At 37.3% G+C, this 26,159-nt stretch overlaps 3 protein-coding genes and 1 long non-coding RNA gene across 5 annotated transcripts in view; 1 reads left to right on the top strand and 3 right to left on the bottom strand.

The window, feature by feature from the left end:
* The first annotated feature begins 1,340 nt into the window (after nt 1–1,340).
* On the top strand, nt 1,341–2,453 carry LOC126366770 (uncharacterized). Of its 2 annotated transcripts, none has more exons than XM_050010013.1 (2): nt 1,341–1,558; nt 1,644–2,453. In XM_050010013.1, exon 2 carries the CDS (start codon nt 1,683–1,685, stop codon nt 2,373–2,375), a length of 693 nt encoding a protein of 230 aa, XP_049865970.1. In that variant the 5' UTR covers nt 1,341–1,558; nt 1,644–1,682; the 3' UTR covers nt 2,376–2,453. The 2 variants fall into 2 exon arrangements, with proteins under 2 accessions (XP_049865970.1, XP_049865968.1); XM_050010011.1 differs by having other exon boundaries at nt 1,344–1,533.
* LOC126366810 (uncharacterized) lies at nt 1,954–4,291 on the bottom strand. Its single transcript, XM_050010065.1, has 3 exons — nt 4,162–4,291; nt 3,329–3,356; nt 1,954–2,741 (listed from the first exon to the last, which is right to left on the bottom strand). Exons 1-3 carry the CDS (start codon nt 4,243–4,245, stop codon nt 2,569–2,571), a joined length of 285 nt encoding a protein of 94 aa, XP_049866022.1. The 5' UTR covers nt 4,246–4,291; the 3' UTR covers nt 1,954–2,568.
* Nucleotides 4,292–6,416: 2,125 nt separating this feature from the next.
* Nucleotides 6,417–9,475, bottom strand: LOC126366773 (zinc finger matrin-type protein 2). The gene is made up of 4 exons (XM_050010016.1): nt 9,425–9,475; nt 9,111–9,328; nt 8,700–8,941; nt 6,417–8,529 (listed from the first exon to the last, which is right to left on the bottom strand). Exons 2-4 carry the CDS (start codon nt 9,223–9,225, stop codon nt 8,290–8,292), a joined length of 597 nt encoding a protein of 198 aa, XP_049865973.1. The 5' UTR covers nt 9,226–9,328; nt 9,425–9,475; the 3' UTR covers nt 6,417–8,289.
* The window catches only part of LOC126366817 (uncharacterized), a 190,228-nt gene continuing 170,485 nt past the window's right edge, over nt 6,417–26,159 (bottom strand). Inside the window, exon 2 of the long non-coding RNA XR_007566396.1 lies at nt 6,417–7,031. This is a non-coding gene — a long non-coding RNA (uncharacterized LOC126366817). The remainder of the gene's footprint in view (nt 7,032–26,159) is intronic.

The raw sequence follows: 26,159 nt of genomic DNA, 5'->3' as shown, positions 1-26,159 counted from the left end.
GTGTCGGAAATATCCAATGCTACCTACGTGTTTTTCAAGTACTTTTATGCAATATTGTAGTTTCTACTTGGCAACACTGGAAATCAAGAAACCAGGTCAAAAAGCCTGACATAGCTAGAAGCGAAAGGCAAAATGGTTTTATGATCTTACCGTGACTCTTAAATAGCGAATAAAAAAAAATACAGATTTGACTGGGAAACGATAATTCACGACCACGATAAAGCCCAACCGAGTATTATAAATACAAATATTCCGTGACCATTATGTACACGGAATTATCAATCAATCAATCGTGGCTGCGGATTAACACCTTGTACAAAAGCGACACAAGGTGATAATGCCCATCCAAATATTCCATGTACACTTCCTCCTATTGGTCGATCTCGCTCGTCGCCTATTGGTTAATAGATCAATCTTTTAATTGTGGTTGTACTTCGTTTAGACGCAGTAGGAATGTATTCTATTACGATGTAGCGAGAGAAACACTGTCAAAGAGGCTTGTTTGTAACCTCGTTTGTTTTTATATATTTTTAATTCTATTTTTATACGTTTAAATAAATGTATAAACAGACGAAGATTTGTTTCGTAGCGACATCAGTCACGGGTGCGAGGTTTACCTAGGTTACGACGTAAATAGGTTACGAAGGCTGTATTAGGTTACTTGTGACCATCGAGGCCCGAAGGGCCGACCTATTAAGGTCACTGATTTTGAAGGTTTATTAACAGTACTGTAATGAATGTTCAGCATCATGATATTTTGGACACAATGTATTACGGCCAACTGTAAATTCGGAAAATAGTTTTTCCTACAAATCAAACGTCGGAGTAACGAAAAAAACGAATTGTTATTAAGTCAAACGAAACTTAGGCGAAGTGAAAACAATAGAAACGAAAATAGTCGAAAAGTTTCTGTTCAAAAAAATTCGAACTTAAGATAGGTAACCGTTTCAACAAATAAAGCTGAGGGCACTATGGGGCCTATATTTTGTCTTTGTCTAACATTATGATAATACAAAATTGCCTAATGTAGCTACACGGTAGCTAATTAAAACGACGCATAGCAATGGAGTTTTGTCTATGATACTGAGCCCTGATTGGCTGACAGAATAGATGGCCGCCGTCTTGGCTTCACCTGGGTGTCTTACAGGTATGTGCAATCCGTGTACGGACTGATAATCCGCAGACAATATTTCCCGACCATGGGTATCAGGTCGGATTCATGATTCATGGATATCAGTCGTGACCATGGATTGTTATGTATACGGAATATCAGGTCGTACATTACGTGGATGTCGGTGGATGTACATTGACTGACACGACTGACTCGGACTGACATTTGGACTTTGATGATTGACATACATCACATACATAACTGAGAGAGATGGCTCGGAATAGAATACCGTGATATCCCGATATCCAAATTAAAGTTATTTACGGGTTTATTTCAAGGAATATAATTATTCTGAAGTATTACGCAGTATTCCGTGATATTGAAAACAAATTTACCACTGAAGTTCCTTAGATTTGTGACTGGTAAGTACGCCTGTTTTCTCTGAGGGTACGTATACGTATAACGAAGCCCTTTGTTATTTTTTTATTTGGAAAGCATAGTTAAATAAAATGTTGTACCGGTATTGTTACAGGTTTTTATTAGAGAGTATAGTGGCTAGCTCTAAGTAGCTATGGGGGAAGACAGTGTATTATCGGAATGGAGCAAAGCTGAGAAGTACGAGTTGCTGCGCATTTTGAAACAATTAGGATCGCATGATATCGCCGCAATGCAGGTAGCCATACCCACCAAAACATCAGAACAGATACAAGAAGCTATCACATATTACAAATTAAAGGCATATAAAGTACCTAGTGCAAATGGACAGAAGAGGAAACAGAAAAGTGATAATAATGCTAGATCCAGTTTACCCCTATCTAACTGGGCTGAATTTTTGACAAATACTTTTACGTTCGAAGAGCTCCAGACTGAAATAGCTGTAGCATTGCGAATCATTGCAGACTGTAGTGACATTCCTCCTGCAGCATGTACTGATGGTGTGGACTATCGGAAAGCTTACTTACTACTTGCTAATGCTGTGGAAGGAAAACCACTTCCAGCAGATAAATACCAGTTACTTCTTATAAATAAATGTGTTCTTGAAACAGCATTGTTAAGTAAAGCATTCATTCGCAATCCAATTCTAAGGCACATTATAGAAAATATGACCATAACAGACCAAGAAGTAAAGAATTTTCCTCGTATAGCAGCAAGCAATGAACTTTCGACATTGCTACATTTGGCTTGCCAAAAAAATTATAACCCATTGAATATTTCAGAAGATTACTTGTCTACTACCAGAAACAATAATATTTTTCCATTTTGATTATATAACCTACCTTTATTTTAATTTTAATATGGCCATGTTTCTGCAACAAATACATTTTCAGAATATTTTATATTTTTTATTTAGTTTTATTACACCTCATTTTATTTATGGTACACAGTTAAGATTTCTATTTACACACAGATAATACTATGTAAGTGGCTTGGAGGAAAAATAACATGTCCCACAAAATTTATGAATTTAACCATTCTATAAATCGGCTGAAAAGTTTGAGTGCTACTCGTACAACTCGATCCCAGAAACCAGCTTCATCTTGTTGTTCTTCATTTGCTGTTGTTGGGTAGTCTTCAGCATCAAATGACTCAATCTGGCGTCTTGCCCTTGTCAATTCAAATTCATCATCACCTGAAAAATATATAGTTACCTTATTAGTTTTTGATAACATTGCATAAAGTAGAGAAAACTCAAAAAACTTTATCAACACAGCTTTGTTGAATACTAATGATGTATATATAATTAAAACAAAATTATGAAAGAAGATTTATGTAGCAAACTATCTACTCATTAACCATTCGTCATCAGATGATGACGATATGAATGTTAGGGAGATCCCTAACATTATCCCGTTTTTCTATTCATTATGTATTATAATACATATTCTAATGAACACTTACACACACATACACAGAACCCACGACATTATCTATGTGGTAATTGTGCATTGCTTGTTTTTCCCATCCTTTTAAGGAGTGATATCTGAGATAAAAAGTAATAACAACCTGTCCTTATTTCCATACCACATCTATATCGGTTCAGTGGCTTTTACGTGATAAGGTAACAGACTAACAAGAATTACTGTCGCATTTATTATATTCGTGTGGATATTAGGAACCATAATAACTATTCTCTAAATAGAGTGACTACTTAAGAGAGAGTGTTGTAAAAGGGTTATCCATAATGGATACATTACGAATGAGTAGGTAGGTACTTACTTGTTAAGCTTGGTCCGTCAAATGATATCTGAAAAGATTATACCAACATTCCATTACTACAAATCACCACTACCATATTGTTATGCATGCAATGAAATTGCAAATGCACTTGTTCCTTTGACATACTTTGTGTTGCTACTTTGAGTCTGTATTTAGGAAACGCTACTAATTTTATTGTTTCTGGTTTATCAGTGCATCTTGGCTCGAACACTTCATACAAAACACATCGTTTTACAGACACTACACATTGACGTTATCGTACACACGCATCTGTGTGTGTGACGTCTGATGCCATACCATTGAAAACTAAAGCAGGACCAGGAGGGGGGTGAGGTAAACTTAGCTCAGCTGCTGGTGGGAAGCGGAGAGTTGCCCTTCTATACGCAGTATTATTCCTTATTCTATGCTGTCAGGCAGGGGCCAAGTTGCAAACGGTTACTAAAAAACACAGTGACTTATATGTCACCTTATATCAATCCCGTACATTTTTATCACAATAACAGTCACTTTTCGAAATCGTTTGCTACTTAGCTAACCCCCCAGGTGTTCGTCACCAACCGTCACTAGACTAACCACTAGGCACGTTAAGCAGTTACTCCCGGTTACTACTTACTGATACAAGTAAGTAGTCGTTAAATGAGCCATGTCAGGGGTCATTGGCGGCTCAATGGTAACCCTGAGGTTGGTACCCACACGATAGAAGACTCCTATATAAGTATAGATATTGGACTAGGTACGTTCCGTAACCCTTCTGCCTAAGGGGGGAGGGTTTGCGACCAGCTGTGGGACGATATAGTTATATCGTGCATGCGTATCGTAATAATAAGACTCACATGGTGTCCTGAAGTACAAACAAACAGGATGGCTGTAAGTGCGATAACAGCTAGGATGTGCAAGCGCAGGCTGATCGACCGCATGGTGTCGCGTGTCGTCTCCACATTGAATCTCCATGACTGTGAACTTGCGTTTTATACGAGGGCGTGGTTATGCTCTCTGCACGATTGCGGCGGAAAATCATGGCTTGTAATAGTTGACATCAGTAATTACAGGTGGTACAACAAGTGTTTATCGACGCTTTTTGCGTTCGTCTGTTGTAAACTTGTAACAGACAATATAAAATTGAATCTGTTTGGGTACATTAGTAATATAGCTAGATAAATATTAAAGCCCACAGGCTGAGTAGAAGTTAACGCTGAAAAATATATGAGATGTAGCTATAGGTATGCTTGATTGTTCTTATATGATGGACTGGGAGTGGACAAAGACATAGAATTTGTTCAGCCGCTTAACATCCCGAGCTTGTCGTAAAAACCGACAGAGACTTATTTTGTTTTTAACTTAATTACCTATATGGGCGATGTACTGATCACTAACTAGGTACAGTTCGTCATATCTGTCCATCTTAGGATTTCATTTCCAGAGTGTCTGTAGGTTGTCTTCTAATTCTTGTGGCTCTGTCCACCCTGTTAAGCATTCTGGGCATGAGTTTATTTATACATAACCCCCACTGGTGTTTTTACGACTAATAGCCGTTGGAGCTTAACGTGCCCTCCGCAGTACGGAATTATCTTTTACTTTTTCAGACAATCAGGTGATTCAAGCCTGCAAAGTCCTTACCAAACGAAGGACAGTCTCAGAAACATCCCCATCGGGAATCGAACCCGGGCCTCCAGATCGTGAACCTAACGCTCTAACTACTAGACTACAGAAGCTGTGACTTTATATAAGTATGTCAATTTTAAGGTTCCCAAGATTGAAATCTTTATTGCAGAATTAATTATATTAGATAAATTCTAGTAACCCATTTAGCTAGCGACTGTACCGTCCACACCTTACGTTCATGCAGTGTGGTATTTTTTACAGAAGTGACCTTGTCGATTCAGCTGAATGTTCCGCACGAAAGCATGTGCACAATGGGACTTGTGAATCAAACAGGCGTTCGAGAAAGGGAGAGTCATCACAGTCACCCATCTATTTAGTTAATTTAGTTACAGCTTGTGGGAAATACGTCGCAAGCCCAAAATAATAGGATTGTTTCGATGTGGGTGACTTGGTGTGTTTGAATTGAATGTCGTTTGTTATTTGTGAGGTGGACTAGAATAATCTATTATAGGCGCGATAACCGAGATGTGTTTTTTTAGGTTTAGCAGTGGATGACCTAATTTAAATTTTAAAATTCGATTATTTCGAAGCCCGCATGATTTTACATAAACAGGATATTACTCGTTCGTCAGACTGCTGGCTATGTGATGATGATGATTTTACGGAGGGGGTATGAAGCACACTCCACCACGCTGCTCCACTGCGGGTTGGTGTCTTCCGAAGCACGAAAATTCGAATTTCGGAACTTGAATTTAAAAGTAGCTAGACAGCTCAATTTACTTACCATCCTAATAATAACTAATATAATACTTAATTTTTATTATCACCTATGCTGTGGTGAGCCACGACATACGTTGATACTTAATAGTAAATTGAGTCTATATACCTATTGTCAACTAGGTATAAAAGATTCACAGCAGGCCATGTGGTATTCATCAACTAAAGGTTTGGAGAATCACAGCTAGATGAACAAAAAATCTGACTCTTAAGACTATTGTAATTTGGTCAGACTACATCGTCAACCTATCGATCCTGTACCTGTTTCTACTATACTTACATACATAGGTAATATAACTATTAAGGATGTGACGCTTTTCTTATCACATGTAACTATCATATATGTACAATAGATGGTTTCTGCATAATGCAACAGGCAGGAAGTGTGTTATTGAATCATAACTATTAGCAACAATTACTAATGACGTTTGTTGGATATTTTATATAGGGTGTTAGTGGCATCATAACGAAAACTTTGGATGATTCAGACCATGATTCTGAGTTGATATCAAGTGGAATTTTCCGTCGCAAAAATATAAAACTAAAAATAATTTGAAAGAATTCTAATATTTTCATGACTTTTGCGACAGAAAATTCGATTTGATATCGACTCAGAATTATGGTCTGAATCATTCCCCTCAGTATTTGTTACAATGTCACTAACACCCTGTATGTTTAACAAGAAAGGTTTAACAATGGAAACAAAATGTTTATTATTAACTTAAGTTTATTAAACATGACATGGATGGTTCAAAAATGCATACAAGGTTTTAGATTTGATGTCAGTCAATCTAGAGTGGGTTACACTGGACAACAAAATTGCAATTTTTGCCTGATGATTGACTTTTGATGCATGATGTTTGTTAATTTGATGTCGCTGATTCTAAATATACCCTCATTTTTTTTGTAACAGCTCTTGTTTACGATTTATAGCATTCACTCAAAATTCGCTAAGTTTCAGTCTTAATTTGCACACAATAAAAAAAATATTAATATTTTAATACAATTTGAAATGGCATCATCAAGTCGAGTATGTATAAATGATCCAAATCATTTTTGCATTATTTGCGGAGAGTATTATGTTTAAAGAATACCGTTTAAATGTGACAGCGTTCGTTAATGAGGCTTAGAAAAATTACTTTGGACACCCTATGAATTCAAAAAAAAGCGTTTTTTTTTTTTTTTTTTTTTTTTGACGTGACTTATTGTAGATTTGCCGCAGATGGCATTAACTACTTGGCCGGACAAATGGGGAGCGCTGAAGGCTCTCACCCGGTACAACGTTTAAGACAACAGGCCTGAGGGTGCCCAGTTGGGCGCGAACCTCGGCTCAGGGCGTCGTCTGAGAGGAAAAATATTTGAAAGAATTAATCGACCCTAGTGGGTCGATAGCGATAAGCGCTGAATGAGGGAAGTCGTCGACCACGCCGGCGGGGTAAAAAAAAAAGCGTTGGATTCCGCAAAAGGTATGTAAAACGTGCGTTGAGTTTATACGTTTGTGGACAAATAAGAAAAGAAACAGATTTAGGTACGAAAGTGCTATAATCTGGGACAAACCCGTAAACCACTTGGACGACTGCTATTTTTGTTTGGTGAACATAACTGGCATTAACCGAAAAAATCATAAAAAATGGGAATATCCATGTATTCGGACGGCGTGTAGACGTATCTTGAGCCCTAAGATGCCACCTGAACCTCAAGCTGATGCTTCACCACAGGAGCCAATGAATTTTGAGGCGAAATCGAGTGCAGAGAAGATAAAACCAGGCAATTTTGATCGGTCTTAGATAAGATCATTAATAAATTACTCAAATTTTACGGATATTATGACAGAAAATGAGAAAAACGCATGAAATGAGTTTGTTTGGGTTGTCCAAAATTTTTTAGGAAACAAGAAAAGTTCAGATTACTCTCAACATATTGAACAATTAATGACTAACTTTCAAAGGCTTGGATGTAACATGAGCATCAAGTAACACTTTCTTCACAACCACCTGGACTATTTTCCTGCCAATCTTGGGGATCTAAGTGAAGAACAGGGCCACCAGGACCTTCGTACGATGGAGGAACGCTATCAAGGCTACTGAAACGCGCACATGATGGCTGACTATTGTTGGAGCATCCAGAACGCATCTCTGGCTTCATCTTCAGCAAGGAAATCCAAAAAATTAAAGTTTTTTCAAATTAATTACGAAATAAAGTAGGATCATCCTTAAAATATTGTGTTTTATTGTTAAAGGACCCATATGCCATATTTTTTTAACTAGAGCTGATAGAGAAATTTTAGTCACAGATTTTAAATTGTCTTTAAAAATTGACTTTATATCATGTATCGGAACCCAATCATCAGAAATGCTGTTGTGCAGTGTTATGATATATTAGTACCTGTAGATAAAATATGAGTGTGGTGCAGGTCTATTATGTAATCTAGGCTCTAGGTTATCAGACATTTTTTTTTTATATATGTGGCAGTGGACATTGATGAAAAGGTTCTGTACAAAACAATGTCAACCTCTATTATATAGACCCACCCATGTCAAATATTTTATGAACTAATATGAAAATCTTAAAATACAGTAGTGTTATTTTTTAGAAGCTCCAAATCCTGAGAACCCCATGATCTGAGCGAGTTCTGACTGAGCAGGGGAGTCTTCTGGTTCCTCAATCTCATGGAGTTTGCGCTTCTTGTCTCGACGTCTCTCACGACGGAGTTCCTTCACCCTGGCTTCTTCTTCAGCTGCCTCTCGTAGTCTACTATCTAGTTCATACTCCCGCTTCTTTTCTTCAAGTTTACGCTTGTTCATTGCAAAACGGGCTTTTACCTGTAAAGGTTTACCAAAGTATTTTTTAGAATATAATATCTATTTCGTTCTATTCAGATTAAAATAAAAATATATTTTTCAGTATATAATTTAAAGTAAACTTAGAATGGTGCAATTGTATACAATGTAAGTATTATATTCAACTGAAAATAGTAACAAGCGATATGTACCTGATCCAAAGAACTCCTCTCAATTTTCATAGACATGCCAAGATTCCTCTGATGTTTCTTGCCATTGATGTGATCAAGAAAGTTGATGGAGTCTTTAACAACACAGTCACAGACATTGCAGTAGTAGCCTCCGGATTGTGATGTAGGAGTGTTCTTGGTTATCACTACACTCTTCCCCAATTTTGAGTCCAAATCTACTTTGTAATCACGTTGTTTAAGGAGCTCTCGTTTGACTGGAGGAACTGCAATAAGAGAAATAAGAATTTAGTGGCAATTATTAAATAAAAGCGAATGTCATTCGCTCTATTTAGAGCATGCAAAATAAACATGGAACGTTTAGACAAGTATACAAACACACAAGCGCTTCATTGCTGCCTTGCTGTCACATACAAGATGTGGAAGATTCATTACCTTTCTTTTTTGAGCGTTCCTCTTCATCTAATTCCTCCTGAAGCCTTTCTGCAGCGAGTCTCTCGAACTCTTCCTTGTCCCATTTTCTGCGATGGTCATCTGGCCTCATAGTCATTTTGACGAAAGACTAAGAAGACCGGGTTTAGTATATTTTTAAAATAAAATTATGATAATATGGGAAACAGAACTTGCAGGCTACAATATCAATTTTGTATAAATTTTTTTTTTTTTTTGGTTTGGTTTTCCCCGAAGGGTAAGGCAAAGGGAACTATGCCCATACAGCCATGTCTGACGTATTTTCAATTTTGTATAAAATAACAAGTAAAATAAGCTAAGCCCCTCTGATCGTGTTTATTTGCAACTAGTTTTTTTTTTTTTTTTTTGGTTTGGTTTTCCCCGAAGGGTAAGGCAAAGGGAACTATGCCCATACAGCCATGTCTGACGTATTTTTTTTCTTGATGATTAATGAAATGATGAAAGGTGATGATGATGAAACCTAAGCCCCCACCCTCGGAGTAGACTCCTACTCCGAACCCCAAACGAATTAACTCAAAAGTCCGCATAAACTTTTGAGTTATGAAGCGGCTTCCTGACACGAAGCGAAAATAGGCAGATACACTTTGTTTATTGAATACTCCAATATAATAACACTCGCGAATGTCTTCCGACTAACTTAATGCGATCATTAACCACAAAACACCACTTCGTATTAATTATTTAGATTATTCAATGAAGAAAGCAACTGTCCCGTTCCCGCCTACCGCCAAAAAGCCTTATTTGCAACTAGGTGAACTTGACATCACTTTTGACAGCTGACATTAAGTTTTTTTTTAAATCAGTGTTGCCATTTAAAAACATTTACTGACATATTTTTTGGCTTGGATTCAAATCGATCAACCTATTAATAAAGTACGCAATCTAAAATGATGGTAAATTGTAAATGAAAATGATATTCATGAAAACAACAAATAAACTGCTCTAGTTCTTGTGGACTGAATTTGGAGCTGGGCCTCTAATCAAATAAGATAAATAAGACTTCAGGCTTTTCTGGCTACGTTCCTCAAAAACAATTTATATGGCCTTGTACAGATTTAACGTCTAATTACCTATTTTCTTACTTGTCGGGTACATTATTATTCAAAAATATAATGTATTGGTACAGGCATTATATAAAAGTAAAGATAACTGATGCATTATATCTTTTATCCATGAAATTAGAAGGTTAATTAAACCACAGGTTAAACGAAGGCAACTCTGTATAGTGCCATAGTCAATTTTTTTTGGGGAACGTAGCCTGCAGCCTGCACAGACCAAGTAGAGATGCCAAGTCCCTCATTTACAAAAGTTATTTAAATTTAGTCATGTCTGAGTATTTTCAACTTACCCGCAGTGAAGCAGCAATTTAGCAGCAGATAGGAATGAGCAGCCATGGAACACGCACTTTTTTTTAAAGTGGTAGGCAGAACCACAATTAATCAGAAGACAACTGTTCTTAGCAGTCACTTTTGGTACGACGCACTGGAATGGATATGGTGAATCATGTGCCATCGCAGCGTGCTCGTTCATGGAGGCAGGTGACCAGAGCATCACCCACATAATGAGCCTGATCATGGCGAAATCATGGTAAGAAAAGTATAAAGGCAATAAATCGTAAGAAACGATTTTACAACATTTGTACAATCTTTGCTTTGTGTGCAGCCGTTCAGAAACCCTGGACGCAGCATGCATTCTCTATGAAATAGGAAGTAATCTGAGTATGTATGTTTGTGTGTGTACAGTCATGAGCAATATCATGTACCCACTTTAGAACCCTGTCGCACTATCATATTTGACATTTAATGAGACTTACGGTTTAATTTGTTAAAAAGTTAATGTGACATGGTACTAAAGTGTATACATATTAATGCTCGTGACCGTACCTGGGTGAATATCAAAATGTGTCAAGTTTGGTGGCGACTGTCATAAAATTTTTTCGTGAAAAATTGGGGAAATTGGGAAAATTAGGAATTGAAAAATTCCTTTTTCATGTCGGAACCGAGGATCCTTTTGGATGTTTTTCATGTCGGAACCCAATTTTTCACGAAAAAATAATAATAATATGAAAATTCGCCACCAAACTTGAAATTTTGGGATTCACCCACCTACGCTTTTTTCTGTATAATGGATCTTTCACGTGTGTTTCTTTTCTAAAGATCAAAGGTTCGGTTTTCCTCGAATTATACCTAATAAAATCATTGATTTGTTTCTCAGTGATGGAAAACGCCTTGAGGAATTCTAATGTTTGTTTCTTCTACTTACTAGGAACTGAATAAGTATTAGTAGGTAGGAAAACTGCTCTAAAGTAGAACTACTTCAAATGAGATTATTTTTATAATGACATGAAATGTTTGTTCGTCGTAAAATCCTGATTTTGTACATACCTACCATGAATCGTTTTATTCTTGATCTACTTAGGTACTTTGTGCGGGCGATTTTCAATAGGTACCTATTGAAAATGTAATTCAGGAAACAATCGAATTTATGTTTCAACATTACTCGCTGTTTATTCTTTATATTAACAGTCTCCGTGGTCTGAACAGCCTCTGTGGTCTAGTGGTTAGAGTGTCGAAATCACTTTGTGAGACTGTCCTTTGCTTGGTAAGGACATTGCAGGCTTGAATCACCTGATTGTCTGAAAAAGTAAGATGACTCCGTGCGTCGGAGGACACGTCAAGCCGTTGACCCTAGATTTTAGCCGTAAAAATCACCTCCACCATCCCGCAGTGGAGCAGCGCTGTGGACTATGATCCAACTACTCCCTCCGGTTGATTGAGGGGAGGTCCGTGCCTAGCAGTGGGATGTATACATATAGGCTGTTTATATGTAATGTATTTATGTCGCTGTGAAGCCTTTTATAACTGTTCATCATCACCAGCCCATTAACGTCCCCATTGCTGGGGCACGGGCCTTCCCTATGGATGGATAGGGAGATCGGGCCTTAAACCATCACGCGGGCTCGGTGTGGATTGATGGTTATTAACGACTGCTAATGCAGCCGGGACCAACGGCTTAACGTGCCTTCCGAAGCACGGAGGAGCTCCAGATGAAAATTTTTTTTTTGGTCACCCATCCTATGACTGGCCTTTGCGAAAGTTGCTTAACTTCAACAATCGCAGACCGAGCCACCGAGCTCCTCATTATTATAACTGTTCGTTAATGTTTATTTATAAATATTGTTTCAAAAAAGGAGTCGTAAAATGTAGAGCCTAGATACTACAGGTGTAGTAGGTATAAATCAAGATGTCGAGATATAAAAGGTAAGGGTTTCTCTATCAGTCCTCGCACGGCTATAACGCATTTAGATGACTTCGTTAAAACCTGCTTCCACTGGACGACGTCCGAATTTCGACGGAACTAAATCGCATTAGGAAAACATTTCGAATTTGGAAATCTAAGTTACTTGTATCCTACTCCTTAGTTAATTATTATTACAGTATTGATCTTATGTTTAATTGATGAGTGTCTATAGGTACTTTACATTTAGTTAATTTCAGTTCGCCTAGTAAGTATAGGTAAGTTTACTTAATTATCAGTCTCGTCTCGAGTGGTTGATGTAAATAGTTTGTCCGTTATTCGTTACGTCCTAACAGATTTTGTCCATAATCGAATGACAACTTGAAGCCCAGTCTTCATCAATCAAGTTTGATGCAACCGCAAGCAGAATGTCACGTCATAAGTAAGGAGAAACAAAATCCTCGTACTAAAGCCTGGCACGGTAGCGAGCATCAGGACAAAATGCGCATACATTTATCAGAAGAAAATATAGAAGCCCTCATAGACAAGCGAGGGTTAATGCGACGCTATTTGGGACAAGGGGGCTGACGGAGTGCGCTCCCGCGAACGAGCGTGACACATGGCACGACCATAACATTATTATGACGAGAAATTTCTTCATTTCGCCCTTTTTGCCGGCGGGATAGCCGTTATCTATCATGCCTTGTGTAATCTAGCTTTGTGCTCACGACTCAACTAGCCCTCGCCAGACAAGCCAGACAGAATGATGACATGATTTTACTACCTAAGCCAATTTGAGGGTAACATTATGTTGCCTACAAGTCAAACTATTTTGAAATGAAAAAATAACGTTAAGTACTTATTTACTTTTGTATGTATCTAAGTTCCATTTTATGAATGTGTTTATTACGGCGCTACAATAAAATTATTCGAAACGTGTTTAATCTCCTGCGGCACCTCGCAAAAACTTCCCGCATGTAAATTTCATGCGCCACCTATAATAATACGGTTTAACCTTTGGCGTAGGCTTTTATTAAATTTCCAATATAGCCCTTACATGCTAAGTTGGAGAAATGTTTGAGATTCCTTTGTTAATAACATCGTGCCAGCTTTATTTTTTCAGGCGCTCTCAATGTAAATTGCATTGGTCTCAGGAGGCGAACAACGGTTGTCAGAGGGGCGCGAGCGGCGGCGGCGGCCAACGGCCCTGATAAACCGGGCTCACCTAACAAAACGACATCATTCCGTCACGCCCCATCACCTGCAAGCATTTTAGCTATCCCTTCGTAGACTTATTAGCTACCGACCTGCCTATAATGTTATCATTCCCTAAAGACCAATTACAACTAATGGAATTGGGCACTGCATTTTAATACTTATTATCTTATGGCTTAGTAAAACCTGTCCTAATAAGAAATAATTTTCACCATGTAAAGCAAGATAAATTGCTTGACGTCGCCAACAGAAAGTAACTTAAAATTGAGGAAGTTTTAGTTTCTGTAGACGGACCATTAAACTTTTAGGTTTAAAGACGGGGTAGGTAAGCAAGTCCTGTCCTTAGTGGGTAACTATTCCTTACTCCTGTGACTGTGAAAGTCTTTAAAATATTCTATTTCCATAACAGGTACTACGGTCGAGGTATTGACTGTTTATACTACTCAAATTACAGGGTTTGTCAAAGCCAAAATGTATGTGTAACCACTCTACCTTTGACTGGCCCAATATTCAGAGAACTGAACCTCTTGTGGTAGGCCGTTTCATGTTTAGTGTTAGAAGGTCAAAGGGACAAAACAACAACACGTTGGATTGACACTCGGTGAACCGTGAATAATGAACATGTCACCTGGGATTCGGAATTTGCATGAATTACATGACTACATGTGGCGGGTTGACATCGCTCGGATGTCGCGCGTGTTCTGCCCGATTAACAATGGCTACATACCCTACAGAATCGCACTTCAAATTGGAGGTACTCGGAGGTAGTGGAAGCACGAACAGACTCGTCATTGTGTGTGACAGTCACAACATGTGAATTGTTTCATAGCCCGCGTTCGGCGAGGCAATCTGCCCAGCCGACCGCGACCTGCGACCCACATATTCATGCCCAATGTCTTTGTCAGGTTATTGTTGTTGGATTGTCATATATAATACAGACGTCTAGATTCAGGCCTTTGCTTCAATGAGTTACATTCTCATTTCATGTGGAAAACCTTGCCAACAAAAAAAAATGTACCAATTGTAAAATAATTTATTGTGATGAGGTTCACTATAAAGAAGGAAGACACTTTTAACTGCCTTATCCTCGCCTTTTTCTCCTGCTCACCAGTGTTATAATTTGTCGTAACCGCAGTAAAAACAACGAATTTTAGTGGAAATAAAATTTTCTTAGGAGTTTACAAGCCAGTGCGATGCGACCCACTTGTACAAAAGTCTTTGTCTCAACTTCCCAGATTAATGTTTCTTTATGCGGCATCGTACTATTTCACTACCTCGGTACAACCGATTTTTAAAGAAAATGGAAAACAATGCTGCACTTATTGAACAAACATATTGTAACAGTAAATATCAACAATACAATTACAATACCTACTTTAACAACTCTTTGATAAAGGTTAATGGAAGTGTACTTAGCTAATCCTTTTCAATAGCGTTATTCTTCAATTATTATCCATTACCTTTGTAATAAGTTTTAATTACCCATCGTTCTGAAAACCCTTAATAAAATAGCAGGTGCCTACTTATCTCAAAATTACATTATAATGATTCGTCAAAGGTAGAAACGGAACCTGATCAAACGAAAGGACAGCCAAAGAGTAGGAAATTAATTCGAAATACGCCTTTGCCTTTGCTTAACGTCGAGAAACCGTTAAGGAAGGTTAAAAAAGCATATTGAATTTCTGGAGCACTAGCGTCGACGTTTAAAATATAGGATGGACAAAAACGGTGTGAACTGCGACGAGTTTGAAAAATTATCTCTATAAGTCGCGGGCCAGTATCACATTCCAATAAAAGATATTGAAAACAATTTGCGAGGACATTTGTCGGGACGGGGCAGTGCAGTGATCCGACAGCGGCGGGCCGGGCGCCGTCGGTCGCACACCACGATCTGCTCTCGACCTCCTCGATAAATCTGACGTCATCGTTCATCCTCCTCTGATCTGGAACTGCCACTACTACAACATGTTAAGCGGGATGAGTCACATCCACGACTACATTATTTTAAGTTAATAAAATAATAAGATGTAATTTAAGTACTTAAGTAAGTTTTGCTATTGGCACGAGAACAAACTGGAACAGGCAAGAATTAAGATAAGAAGGAAGGGCAGGTGCCCCGCAGTGGGACATCGAGAGCCATAAATAATAATAAGTATTGGTGTAATTTCATATAGCTTTTTATAAAAGAATAAATCAATATTGATTTAAGAATAGACAGATAGGTATACTTACTTACAGTTAACTTTGTCGAAGTTCCGTGATCCTCTTAAGAACAACGTCATGGTAAGCGCTGCTTTATTTGTTTGTGTAAACTTGGTGAAGCTTATGGAGAGTTGTGAGGAATACTTTAAATTTTATTTTAATCGTTTTTAACGAAAACTGCAACAAAAGTCCGACATTAAGCAGGTATTTGTGAAATGTATATTAAGTAAGGATTTTAGGGTAAGTAAACAATTTCAAAGGTAGGCGGAAGGAAGATCATAGGAATATTAATTTGAAGACGATGTAGACTTTATATACTTAGTAGTAACATTGAGTTGTTATATTATGGAAGAGAGTTGGTAGGAAATGTGATGTTGACGACGATTCGGGAATAATGGGTCGGTGCTGTGACTTGTGAGGCAGTGGCGGCGTCTAGTTTCAGCTTTCTAGGTCACGGCGCGTCGCGGGCGCCGGGCGGGGAAAGACAGACGGGCACACATTAGCCCCCAGCTAATGAAAAGTTACCTGCTTGTGGTGCACACACCACACGCCGTAAACGACTCTTTTCGCCCGTTTGCTTCGGACAATCGTAACAATATAAGACACGGGCCATAAAATACTAAAGAACATTGAGCAGTATTGATGCTTGATCGGATACTTACATTAAATTCCCAAGAAGTCTATTTGCACTTTTCATTCTCCAACCCGTATTTAGACGTAAATCCCTTCTACTTTTATGGAAATGGAAGGTGTACTTAAAACAGACCTATTTTTTGTAGTCAACCGCTACGGGCTACAGAACAAAATCCATAAAACATAAAACGAAACAGATGGAATGGCGATTCTTATGGCAGAACAATAAAACACAAATGAAAATGTTTATAAAAAACGGCAAATTGGTAAAATACTCCAGACGAGTGGGCTGAGTAGGTAGGTACTGTAGGTATTTAAAGTTGCAGAACGAACCAATTTGTATTTACGGATTGTAAAATTAACGTAGATACCTTCCTAGTTACCTACTTATTCAATATATTTTCGGATAACTGTAAGTACCATTCTGGTAGACTTACCACATCTCTGAATTCGCTGGGGATTTGAGAGAATGTCGTAATGTGTGGCTGAAAGCGACATGTCAGCATTGACAAAACCAAATTATATTCGGTAACAGAAGGAAGGCACGTTACATAGTGCGCTCAGGTATTGCGGAACAAGTTTACGTCGAGTATTATGAAGCGACATTATTCAGCTTATTTCCCAGAGGCTCTTCTTCATATTTCATCGCAAACACTGCTGACTGCACACACAGAAAGCCATTGCTTGCAGTTTGCACAAAATAAAATTGTACGTAAATATTTTATTCATGTTGGGCGCTCTTTTCTGAGGTATATTTGTCTCTTGAGCATTCTATCTAGCCAGCAGGTACTTACTTACATTAACAAAAACCATCTTTGATACAGTATTTTTTCAATTACTTCTTATTTTTCTTTATTGGAACGGATTTTTTTTAGATATCACTTGGAGTTAACCTGATTGAAAATCATTTGAAAAGTATTGGAGTTCTTTTTGATGTTAAAGAAAATTCACTATCTACCTATTCTTATAGGTAGGTAGGTAATATGTTTTGCTTGGCTACGTGTTTACGTTACGTTAATTTAAGAAACATAGATGCAAACGACTAATACTAATTTACTTGAACAAAAGTTCAAATGGGAATTCTTCATGCTTGTGCATTATTTAACAAAATCCAATTTGCGAAGTTTCGTACAGCATACGAGTACGTTAGTGTAACTGTACGTAAGAGCTCACCCGTTTCAGGCAGGCAGCCTAAAATAATAAGGATAAAGTACTCAAAAGAAAAAAAAAAACTTTAATGGGTAGCGGGAACACGCCCACATTTATAAAATAATCGTTACAGCGGTCAGTAATTAAAAATACACTAGACGGCTCCTGACAAAAAATAAATAAATATACAAAAACGCAATTCGGAAACGTAATAACTGAAGATCAAAGAACGAGATTAAGGATAAAATTCCCTAGTCTTTGAAATATAAATGTGCGTACAAAGATATACCAGAAGTAGACATAAGCAGGGGTCGTTGTTCTCGGAATTATTCCATGGCTTGACTCTCATGCTCAGCACTTGGTACCATCTTGACGTTGACAAATGAAGGAAATCCATTTATGAAAGTGCGCGCTACTTTCAATAGGCTATTTTCATAAATTATACACCATTACGTACTCTTCAAACGGAAATATATAATGAAAAAAAATATTTGATATATTCTAGTTAATTATCTGTATCATGCATGACTCAATGAGAGATGTTTGAACATAAGAATTTCTTTATTATATAACGTACATATTTCTGAGAAATCTTTTGTACTTATTAATATTTCTTACCTGGCTAATATATGAATGACTGTCGGAATTGAGGCCTTTTGAGCAATAAACCTAATAGTAGAAAATTGTTTTTTGATCAAGATTGATGACGTAGATAGGGTTATTGCTTGGTGGTGCACTTTGTTGAATGGTTGCATGCATAATACAGTCTGCCGCAAACTGGGAGGCAAATGGAGATAGATAGTTCGTGCAGAAGATACGAACGGATCTCTGAAAGAGGAAGGAAGCGCTACTTCCGCCTGGTGGGAATTTTCCGAGGCTTGAAATGTATACGAATAACAACGAGTAGGTACAAGTGACTACATAATGTAGGTACTTACATCTTAACCTGGGTAGGTCAAGGTGTCTTACTTGAGCAAAACCGGGGTTTTATGTGTTCTGAATTTTCTAATTTAAATAGATTTTTATTTTTTAATACACACGAATAATCGGTCATAAACAATTACGAAAAAGACAAAATAAATCGTAACTTTCAAACTGAATTACTTAATTATTTTATAAAAAGTCTTAAGGAGATTATTTTGTCAACTTTTAAAATATACCTTTCCAAATACTTTCTTAAATAAAGTCTACAAGATAAGAGTTTTATAATGACAGCAGATTAAATTACTTACTTACTAAAAACTTACGTTAATTTAATTTATGACTGTTTCATCTAAAACGCAATTGCTAAAGTATAATTTGTTTTGTAAATTAGGTGATGATTGGATTTTATTTCCAGAAGTGTTTAGTGGTGTAAGTACATAGGTAACCTAAGATGTCCTAGTACAAACACTCCAATACCTCTCTTGAGTTCAATTGATATTATTATTAGACACCATTACTGTTGGATAAAATGAAAATTCGTTCATTCAAAATGTTCGTTGTATAAAATGAAAATCGTGTCAATATAGCTTTATTTATCAAGACTTTCATATTCGTATCATGCGCGTCAGGGTTGTCATGTTCATTTCATCGCACTATCAATTTCAGGTGCGCGGCGGCACGGGAATCACGCACAATAACGCATACCCTGTTTCTATGATCAGGGATTACGGGGGTGCCGGGAACCCTTATCCTGAATATTTCACTCAACAAGTTGGGTTCCGTTTTCTCGCGCCTAAGTAACGTAACAACGTGGCGAACACCCTTTGCTTTCATATTAAACAGCTATTTCGTTCCGATTCTCGTATAGTTTTTCCATGTTGCGCAGAATACTTACGATGTTCCAAGTAGGACTAAGGGTTCGCTCACTGTCGTCTATGTCTACGACATGTTACGAATTTGTAATAGGCTATGGGCAGGTTACACAGGTATCTCTCTCTAGCCGCATTCAGTCAAATCTCGCAGTGTCTCACATCATTGCCAGGAGCGCTTAAGCTAATAACAGTTAGAGGTTGGGTAGGTTACCTACAAGTGTACCTCATTTAATACTAGAATCAAAAGCAGCTGACAGGACCTATGTGTATCGATGTACGTTTTCAAGATTAATTATTCTCTTTATATGAAATATACGTGTCACTATTCCGTTAGCACTAACTAATGAGAACGATTACGCTAACAAGCTGAATTTTAGCTAAATTAAATTCGCATCATTAACGTTTTGGCTCGTGTGGATGACAGAGATGACATACGACCGTGTCACTAGATAGCTACCCGTCGCAAGTTGTTATAGCTGTAATGGAGCTTGGATGTAGGGGTATTAGACTCTTTAGGTTGTATGATCATGTATGTAACGTCTGTACGTATGGCGCTGTCTAGCCATTCATACGCTTTATCCCTACTCGGCACGATCTCAACTCTGCACGCTAATACCTTACAAAAAGTTGCACAGGACACGCAACGGTAAAGCCGAGTCAGAAAGCAAATAGTTACCTATTGTTTGAAATGTGGCTGCCAAAGCCGTAGGTACCTAATGCGTTTATCTACTGCTATATATAGTTATATATTTTGAAAGAAATAGTTACGAACAATCGATATGATATTGATATGTTATCATCAGTCTTTATTAGTGGGTTGCTATTAGATATTACAACTTTAGCTATAACATTAGAGCTTCTCCTCAGTTCGAGGCTCCGAACTTATCAGTAAAAGTCAAGTACTAAAATGTAGTCTCAACATTTCACCTTTTTCTGATTATTAAGAGGTACCTACGCCTACCAACAAAGGAATAAAGTAACAAAGCGGTAAATGTAGCCTTGATATCTACGTATACTTTCTTTACACTTATTTTTAGATACAAGTATTTACAAAGACTCATCGACAAAACTCCCTTTGTATATTTTAGAAGTGTTGGTTCTTCGGAACATCGTATCATTTTCAATACCTGTAGTTATCTCGGCACTTACATTATTTATGGGCAAGTTGCCGGGGAAGTAAAACTTGAGGCAACATTTATTGGGGGAAGTTACCTGTTAAGTCCCTGCGGCGGGAGTGCGGGAGTTATTGTTTGCCTATCGCCGCCGGCGCCAGGCGGTGCACTACACAAACAGGATTAGGTCCTAAAGACACGATCCAGGCTTTGTCTCTCACCGTCTCCCGCGCTGCTTCAATTAGTAATCGTATCATATCCGACGGCTACGTCATACATGATTCCGTTAGTCAAGCGCGTTTCTCTATTTGTGTTATGTAATATACATAATACCCCTTGCAACTATTGGACGAGTTTATGTTACACAACGCTCCTTCATGCTTGCACCGAACGGGGAACTTCGAGATCACATTTCATAGAAAATATTTCAGTGTTCCATGCTCTAGCATTCTCGCCATGATTCAACTAAGGGATCACATTTTGACTAGTAAGTACTTATGAATTATAGACGATTCGGCTCTCTGTCAATTACAATTATTATTTATTTATTACTTACTAAGTAAATGGCAAAATTAGCTGTTGTTTGATCTTCCGATTATTAGTATTACGATAGCGTGGTTATAACTCTTGTACCAACATGCTACATGAGTTTAATATTAAACACAGTTTCTTCATGCTTTCGTATATGTAAGCGCACTGCAGTGCACAGTCCAAGTTCTCTCAATACCGACCGCACGCACGTCGTGCATTGTAATCGCGAAAGTCATCTATAATATAGCAAATACTCAAAAAGAAAAATAACCACGTAACTATATAAAAAAAATAACCACGTAAAAACAGTATCACGTAAGAAAAGTTACAGAAGTATCACGAGAAACCTGCCAAGTTCAGATTTCTAAGTAAGTAGGTATTATAATTTTAGAATGGTCTTAAAAAAGTTTTATTCACAACTATAACCTTACCTATTTTAAGTTTGGAGTATGGTAAAGAACATTCATACTTTGAATTAGACTAGCTTTCAATACCTTTTTTGTTCAATAAAGCCATCGCCAACTGGGCCGCCTTTTTTAAAAGTAATGTTTATAATTACTTGCGCGTCTACCCGAAGGTTTGTGAGCTCTAGACGTTTAGTCGTCTTGTGATCCGCCTACGCACTGCGGTGAACTTGTGACCACAATCGCTAATCCTACAAGCTTAATATTAAATGTTTATTTCAGACGAAATCAAGTAAAATGTCCGCAGGTATTATTCATAAATTCGCCAGAAGCTTATTAATAAAGGAGTAGATACGCAGTAGAGATGTCTCATTATTATCTACTTCATAAATGCTTTTGCCTACTCACGTTTTTCGCCTATAAGAATTATAAGGGTTTACAGAATAAATTAGGCAATTTTATACTAAATTGCACATTGAAAAGTGTGAGGAGGCTCGCGACTGGAAATGTTTCATAAAAATATTTTGGACGCGTCGTCGTAGCGAGATTTAATTTAATTTTTTCTTGGACCCCATTCTATTTTATTACAGACTTACCTTTTTATGGAGATGCTTACTTTTTATTATATTGTAGCAGCCACACTAGCATAGATTCAGACTCGATTTTTGGGTAGTTTACTTAGTGAATGTGAGAGGAACGTGATAGACTGATAGTTATACAGAGCAATGATGTTAATAATAATATATAATTTTATATTAAAATTATTATTTTCCTGTCGCTGTGGCAGTGGCAGCCCTGTCTTCGAGTGCAATTTGCAGTACGGAGCGATGCTCAACATTTTTGGTGTTTTCGATTGGTAATGGGTTGAATATGCAGTAATAAATCGCGAATAGTTGGGCATTTTGTTTGTGTTTGTGTGGCGGCGGCGCGGCGGCGGAGGGTGCCCGCACATATATCGCGAGCTTTCTGTTATGGACCATTACTGGCGCATTTACTGCGCTCATATGAAAATTACCTACGATACAATTTCAGCAAAAGGAACGCGAAAATGCCGCCTAATACGAGCCGTCTCCACGTTGTTTGTAAGAGATGGAGCATTCACCTTGCGGAGAATTGTTTTGTTCAGCTCCGTTCTGTTTGTATTATACTTACTTGAAAATGAATAATAAATAGCAAATCATATTTGCCAGTCCTTAAATATGATACAATAGCTTGTCATTTAATATTATATAATGTAATAAGAGGCTACGAACGGCTTTGCAAATTATGTTTGCAGACATTGTATCTTCGTAATAGGCTCAATAGATGCTTAATAAATAGACATAATTGAACACAAAGGTTTCTTAAGTATTAGAACCTTAATTGTATAAGTCCGGACGAATCCATTTGTAATTTTATTATTGTTTGTCGTTTTCATTCAATAAATAATAATAACATAAACCTTTATGGAACCGTGTTCAGTTTCAATTTTCCAAACAAGAATTTTGCGGTTGCGGGCCTGAAAACTTTCATTAGCGGTTACAATGGGGGAGTTTTCTGTAATTCTACGCTAAATGTTATTTGTAACTTTTCATGGTAATAATAAATGTATAGATAATTTGATTTTAGGGGAGAATTGGCGTGTTTTTCAGTAGAAAACGGGAGATAAAATGGTGTGAGTCGGTTAAATGAATTTATGAGAATATTTAAAATGTATGATGGGGATGGGGAGGATCACAGTCCGCGCTCAGCATCCTGCTACATATTCTATATTGATCCCACAAGTCCCGGGAGCAAGGACCGGTTGGTACTCCCAGGACCACACGCCACCGGATCTGAATTTATTCCTTTCATTTTACTTTCTCGCGAATCCGTGAAGTTTTTGTTCGTCATTTCAGAACGAAGTGGAAAACAAGGCAATCACAAGTTTGTGACGAAGCCGAGCAAACTTCAGCCGGGTCTCAGGCAAATTGACTACATTGTGTTACTACTGAAAGAAATCATGTCACTGTAAAATGGAAACACCGGAGTTGGCACCGGCACAAGTTTTTGCAGCCAACTTATGATAAATAATCGTAAGTAGGTTCAGTGTACAGATGTACCTACTATGTTAGTTCTGCGAAAGACAGATTTTTCCGTTGAAATGTTTTTGGAATGTAAAAAAATAAGTCTTAGTTATAAAAATATTTTTTGGAAGTACCTAAACAGGATATTGTATCTACTCACTCTATATCACTCCCATGTGGGTTGAATTTCAGAAAAAAAATATGTACATCTAAATATAAAAAGATTACCTACGCGACACGTGCCAGAATACAAGTTTAAGGCTCTGTAGACTTTTGGTGATTTTATTCACATAAGTATATAAATTCACTCCCATGTATGGATGAATAAACCTTGAAATATAAGTACTTACTTAGGTACTTAATACTTAGGTATTTATATTGTAACAATTGCCGTGCAGAGTTCGTTGATGGCTGTATAGCTGTGGTGCGCTGTGCCGATGCTGAGCTGAGCTGCGCTGTGCTGATGGAGTTTAAGCTGCGCTGTGCTGATGGAATTTAAGCTGAGCTGAGCTGTTATTTATTATATCGAAATAATTACGTAATTATTGTCATTAACAATCAGAATAATTCTCCTTGGTGGATTATAGTAGGTATAATCTACCAAGGAGGCTCAATCATAAAATGATATAGGCATAATTTAAAATTCTTACGTTCGGTTCATTTTTAGTCTGTGGGTTTTATAAAGAATAGTGATGATTGTCGGTTGTTATTTTTCTGTAGCATCTCTACTTGGTCTGTGTTTGGAGGCAAATGTGAAAAGTTGTTAAAATAATAATAGCGCAATTGGGTCAAAGATATATTATAAAATTCTGATTAAGTACTAAATAAAGGCAGATTTAAAGGTGACATAAACCGTTTATTTCTATTTATATATCTAAGAAAAATGTACTTAATAATAAGCGACATTTTGTCAAGTTTTTCTATGACGTCACAGGTTATTTTTCATACTTACAAATTCCATAGTAATTTCAAGGTTTAGTAAAAAGTAACTGATTTGACTAGTTTTAAACTACCCTATTTCTTATACACCGTAAAACTATTTCGTATTTAAATCAGCGTGCACCTTTACAATATGATACTTATTTATCCTGAGCATGTCGTAGATGTGTACAGAGGGATCACCTTTGTTATATGGTAATAACAATCTTTTTTAAAGAACCAGTGCTGCTTTTTGACGACAATATGTATCTACCCCATGGGGGACCACGGGCGTGAGTTCATGTTATATTATTTCAACAAGTGGTACAATCATTTCCATAAGCGTTTATGTTATTTCAAAAGGTAATGTAGAAATGTTTTCTCTGATTTATTCACCTGCGTGCTTCCATTATTCGACAGGTGTTTTTGGTAAGGTTATGTATTTTATTGCTCTCATACGAAACATTATCGGGATAAGCTATAAAATATCTTTTCCATTTGTAAAACCTAAATAAATCTTGACTAAAAACTTTTATCTTGATTAAAAAATAAATCCAATTAAGTTGAAAAAAAGGCTGTCAAGGTCTCATCTGGTAGTTAGATTTCGTTCGCATTTGGGAGATAAATTAATAACGGTGGAATATAAACTGGAGATAGAAATTTGGTTGCGAACATAACTCTTTTCAGTATTCATACAGATGTAGCTTTCAAGCTTTTTGCGGAAATTCGTAACTAATTAAAATAACACACTAGAGTAGCTTTTAGTTTTACTTTGCAAAGCTTTTATTTGGCAATGAATGTAAAAAGCTTATATTCATAACTAGGTAAAAACAATACACGGTCGATTAGAGACATAATTTGTACATAGGAGTAGGAAAGTATCAATGTAAACATTTTCGTTCACTCAGGTCACAGAACCTGAGCTTCACCTTCCGCATAATTCATGTGTTCTTATTTAAATTAAATTCTATCTTACTTGACTCGGGACTACTTGGGACTACGTCATTTTTTCTCAACGTTTTTTTAACGAGGTAAGTTGTTTTGTACACGAAAAACGGATGGGCGAAGCTGGCTCAACGGGTCGCTTTAAAATTAGCGTGCTTAGCTCGTGAAGCTCCTTTTTGGATTATATTCAGCGCAAAGATAGAACTTTTGCGTTCCAGTTTACACACAACGTTCGACTTTCAAATGTGAAATATTATATGTGAAAGCGTGGTCGTCTGTTTCGACATCCCACTTACCAACATCGTGTATACTCTTGCCATGAAAGACGGGTTCACCTCTATTTATGAATTTCAGATTAGGGTCTTCGGTATTGCCGGTATTGAATAGTATAATAATGTAACTAACTAAACTTGCCAATTTATGGGAAGTTGGAACAAAAGGGGTGTCAAAGTGGCGGCGTATATATATTGTTGGCGCAGCATTCTCGCTCTCACAGCCAATAGAATTGAATCATTCGCGTTTGCTTCTGTTTGCTGTCTTGGTACAAATAACAATTGCTCGGAGCCACAAATAAGGAGCTAGTAGCTGCTAAATAAGTCTGAAATAGATGAAAAAGCAATCAAAAACTTTCATGCTAACGTGTCTTAAAATTCGAAAGATGTGTCACTCGATCATACATATACACATTATCAGCTCACGAATATGTCCCAATTAGGATAGGCAGAGGTACATCCATCGTAAGATGAACTAAGTGCTTACTAACCTAATCTCACCGAGTTTTCTCAATCATTCGCATTAATATTATTTACGTATTATTATAAATGCG

Source organism: Pectinophora gossypiella, chromosome 5 (assembly GCF_024362695.1).
Source record: "Pectinophora gossypiella chromosome 5, ilPecGoss1.1, whole genome shotgun sequence".
NCBI lineage: Eukaryota > Metazoa > Arthropoda > Insecta > Lepidoptera > Gelechiidae > Pectinophora > Pectinophora gossypiella.
This window is presented reverse-complemented; position numbering and strand designations above follow the sequence as displayed.

Excerpts from the sequence above, each read along its gene's own strand:
- LOC126366773 (XM_050010016.1), bottom strand. The coding sequence starts at position 9,225 with ATGACTATGAGGCCAGATGACCATCGCAGAAAATGGGACAAGGAAGAG. Across the intron at positions 8,942-9,110 it reads GGAACGCTCAAAAAAGAAAG|TTCCTCCAGTCAAACGAGAG; the intron begins GTAATGAATCTT and ends CTCTTATTGCAG. Across the intron at positions 8,530-8,699 it reads AGAGGAGTTCTTTGGATCAG|GTAAAAGCCCGTTTTGCAAT; the intron begins GTACATATCGCT and ends AAACCTTTACAG.
- LOC126366770 (XM_050010013.1), top strand. The coding sequence starts at position 1,683 with ATGGGGGAAGACAGTGTATTATCGGAATGGAGCAAAGCTGAGAAGTAC.
- LOC126366810 (XM_050010065.1), bottom strand. The coding sequence starts at position 4,245 with ATGCGGTCGATCAGCCTGCGCTTGCACATCCTAGCTGTTATCGCACTT. Across the intron at positions 3,357-4,161 it reads TTTGTACTTCAGGACACCAT|ATATCATTTGACGGACCAAG; the intron begins GTGAGTCTTATT and ends TAATCTTTTCAG. Across the intron at positions 2,742-3,328 it reads TGACGGACCAAGCTTAACAA|GTGATGATGAATTTGAATTG; the intron begins GTAAGTACCTAC and ends TATATTTTTCAG.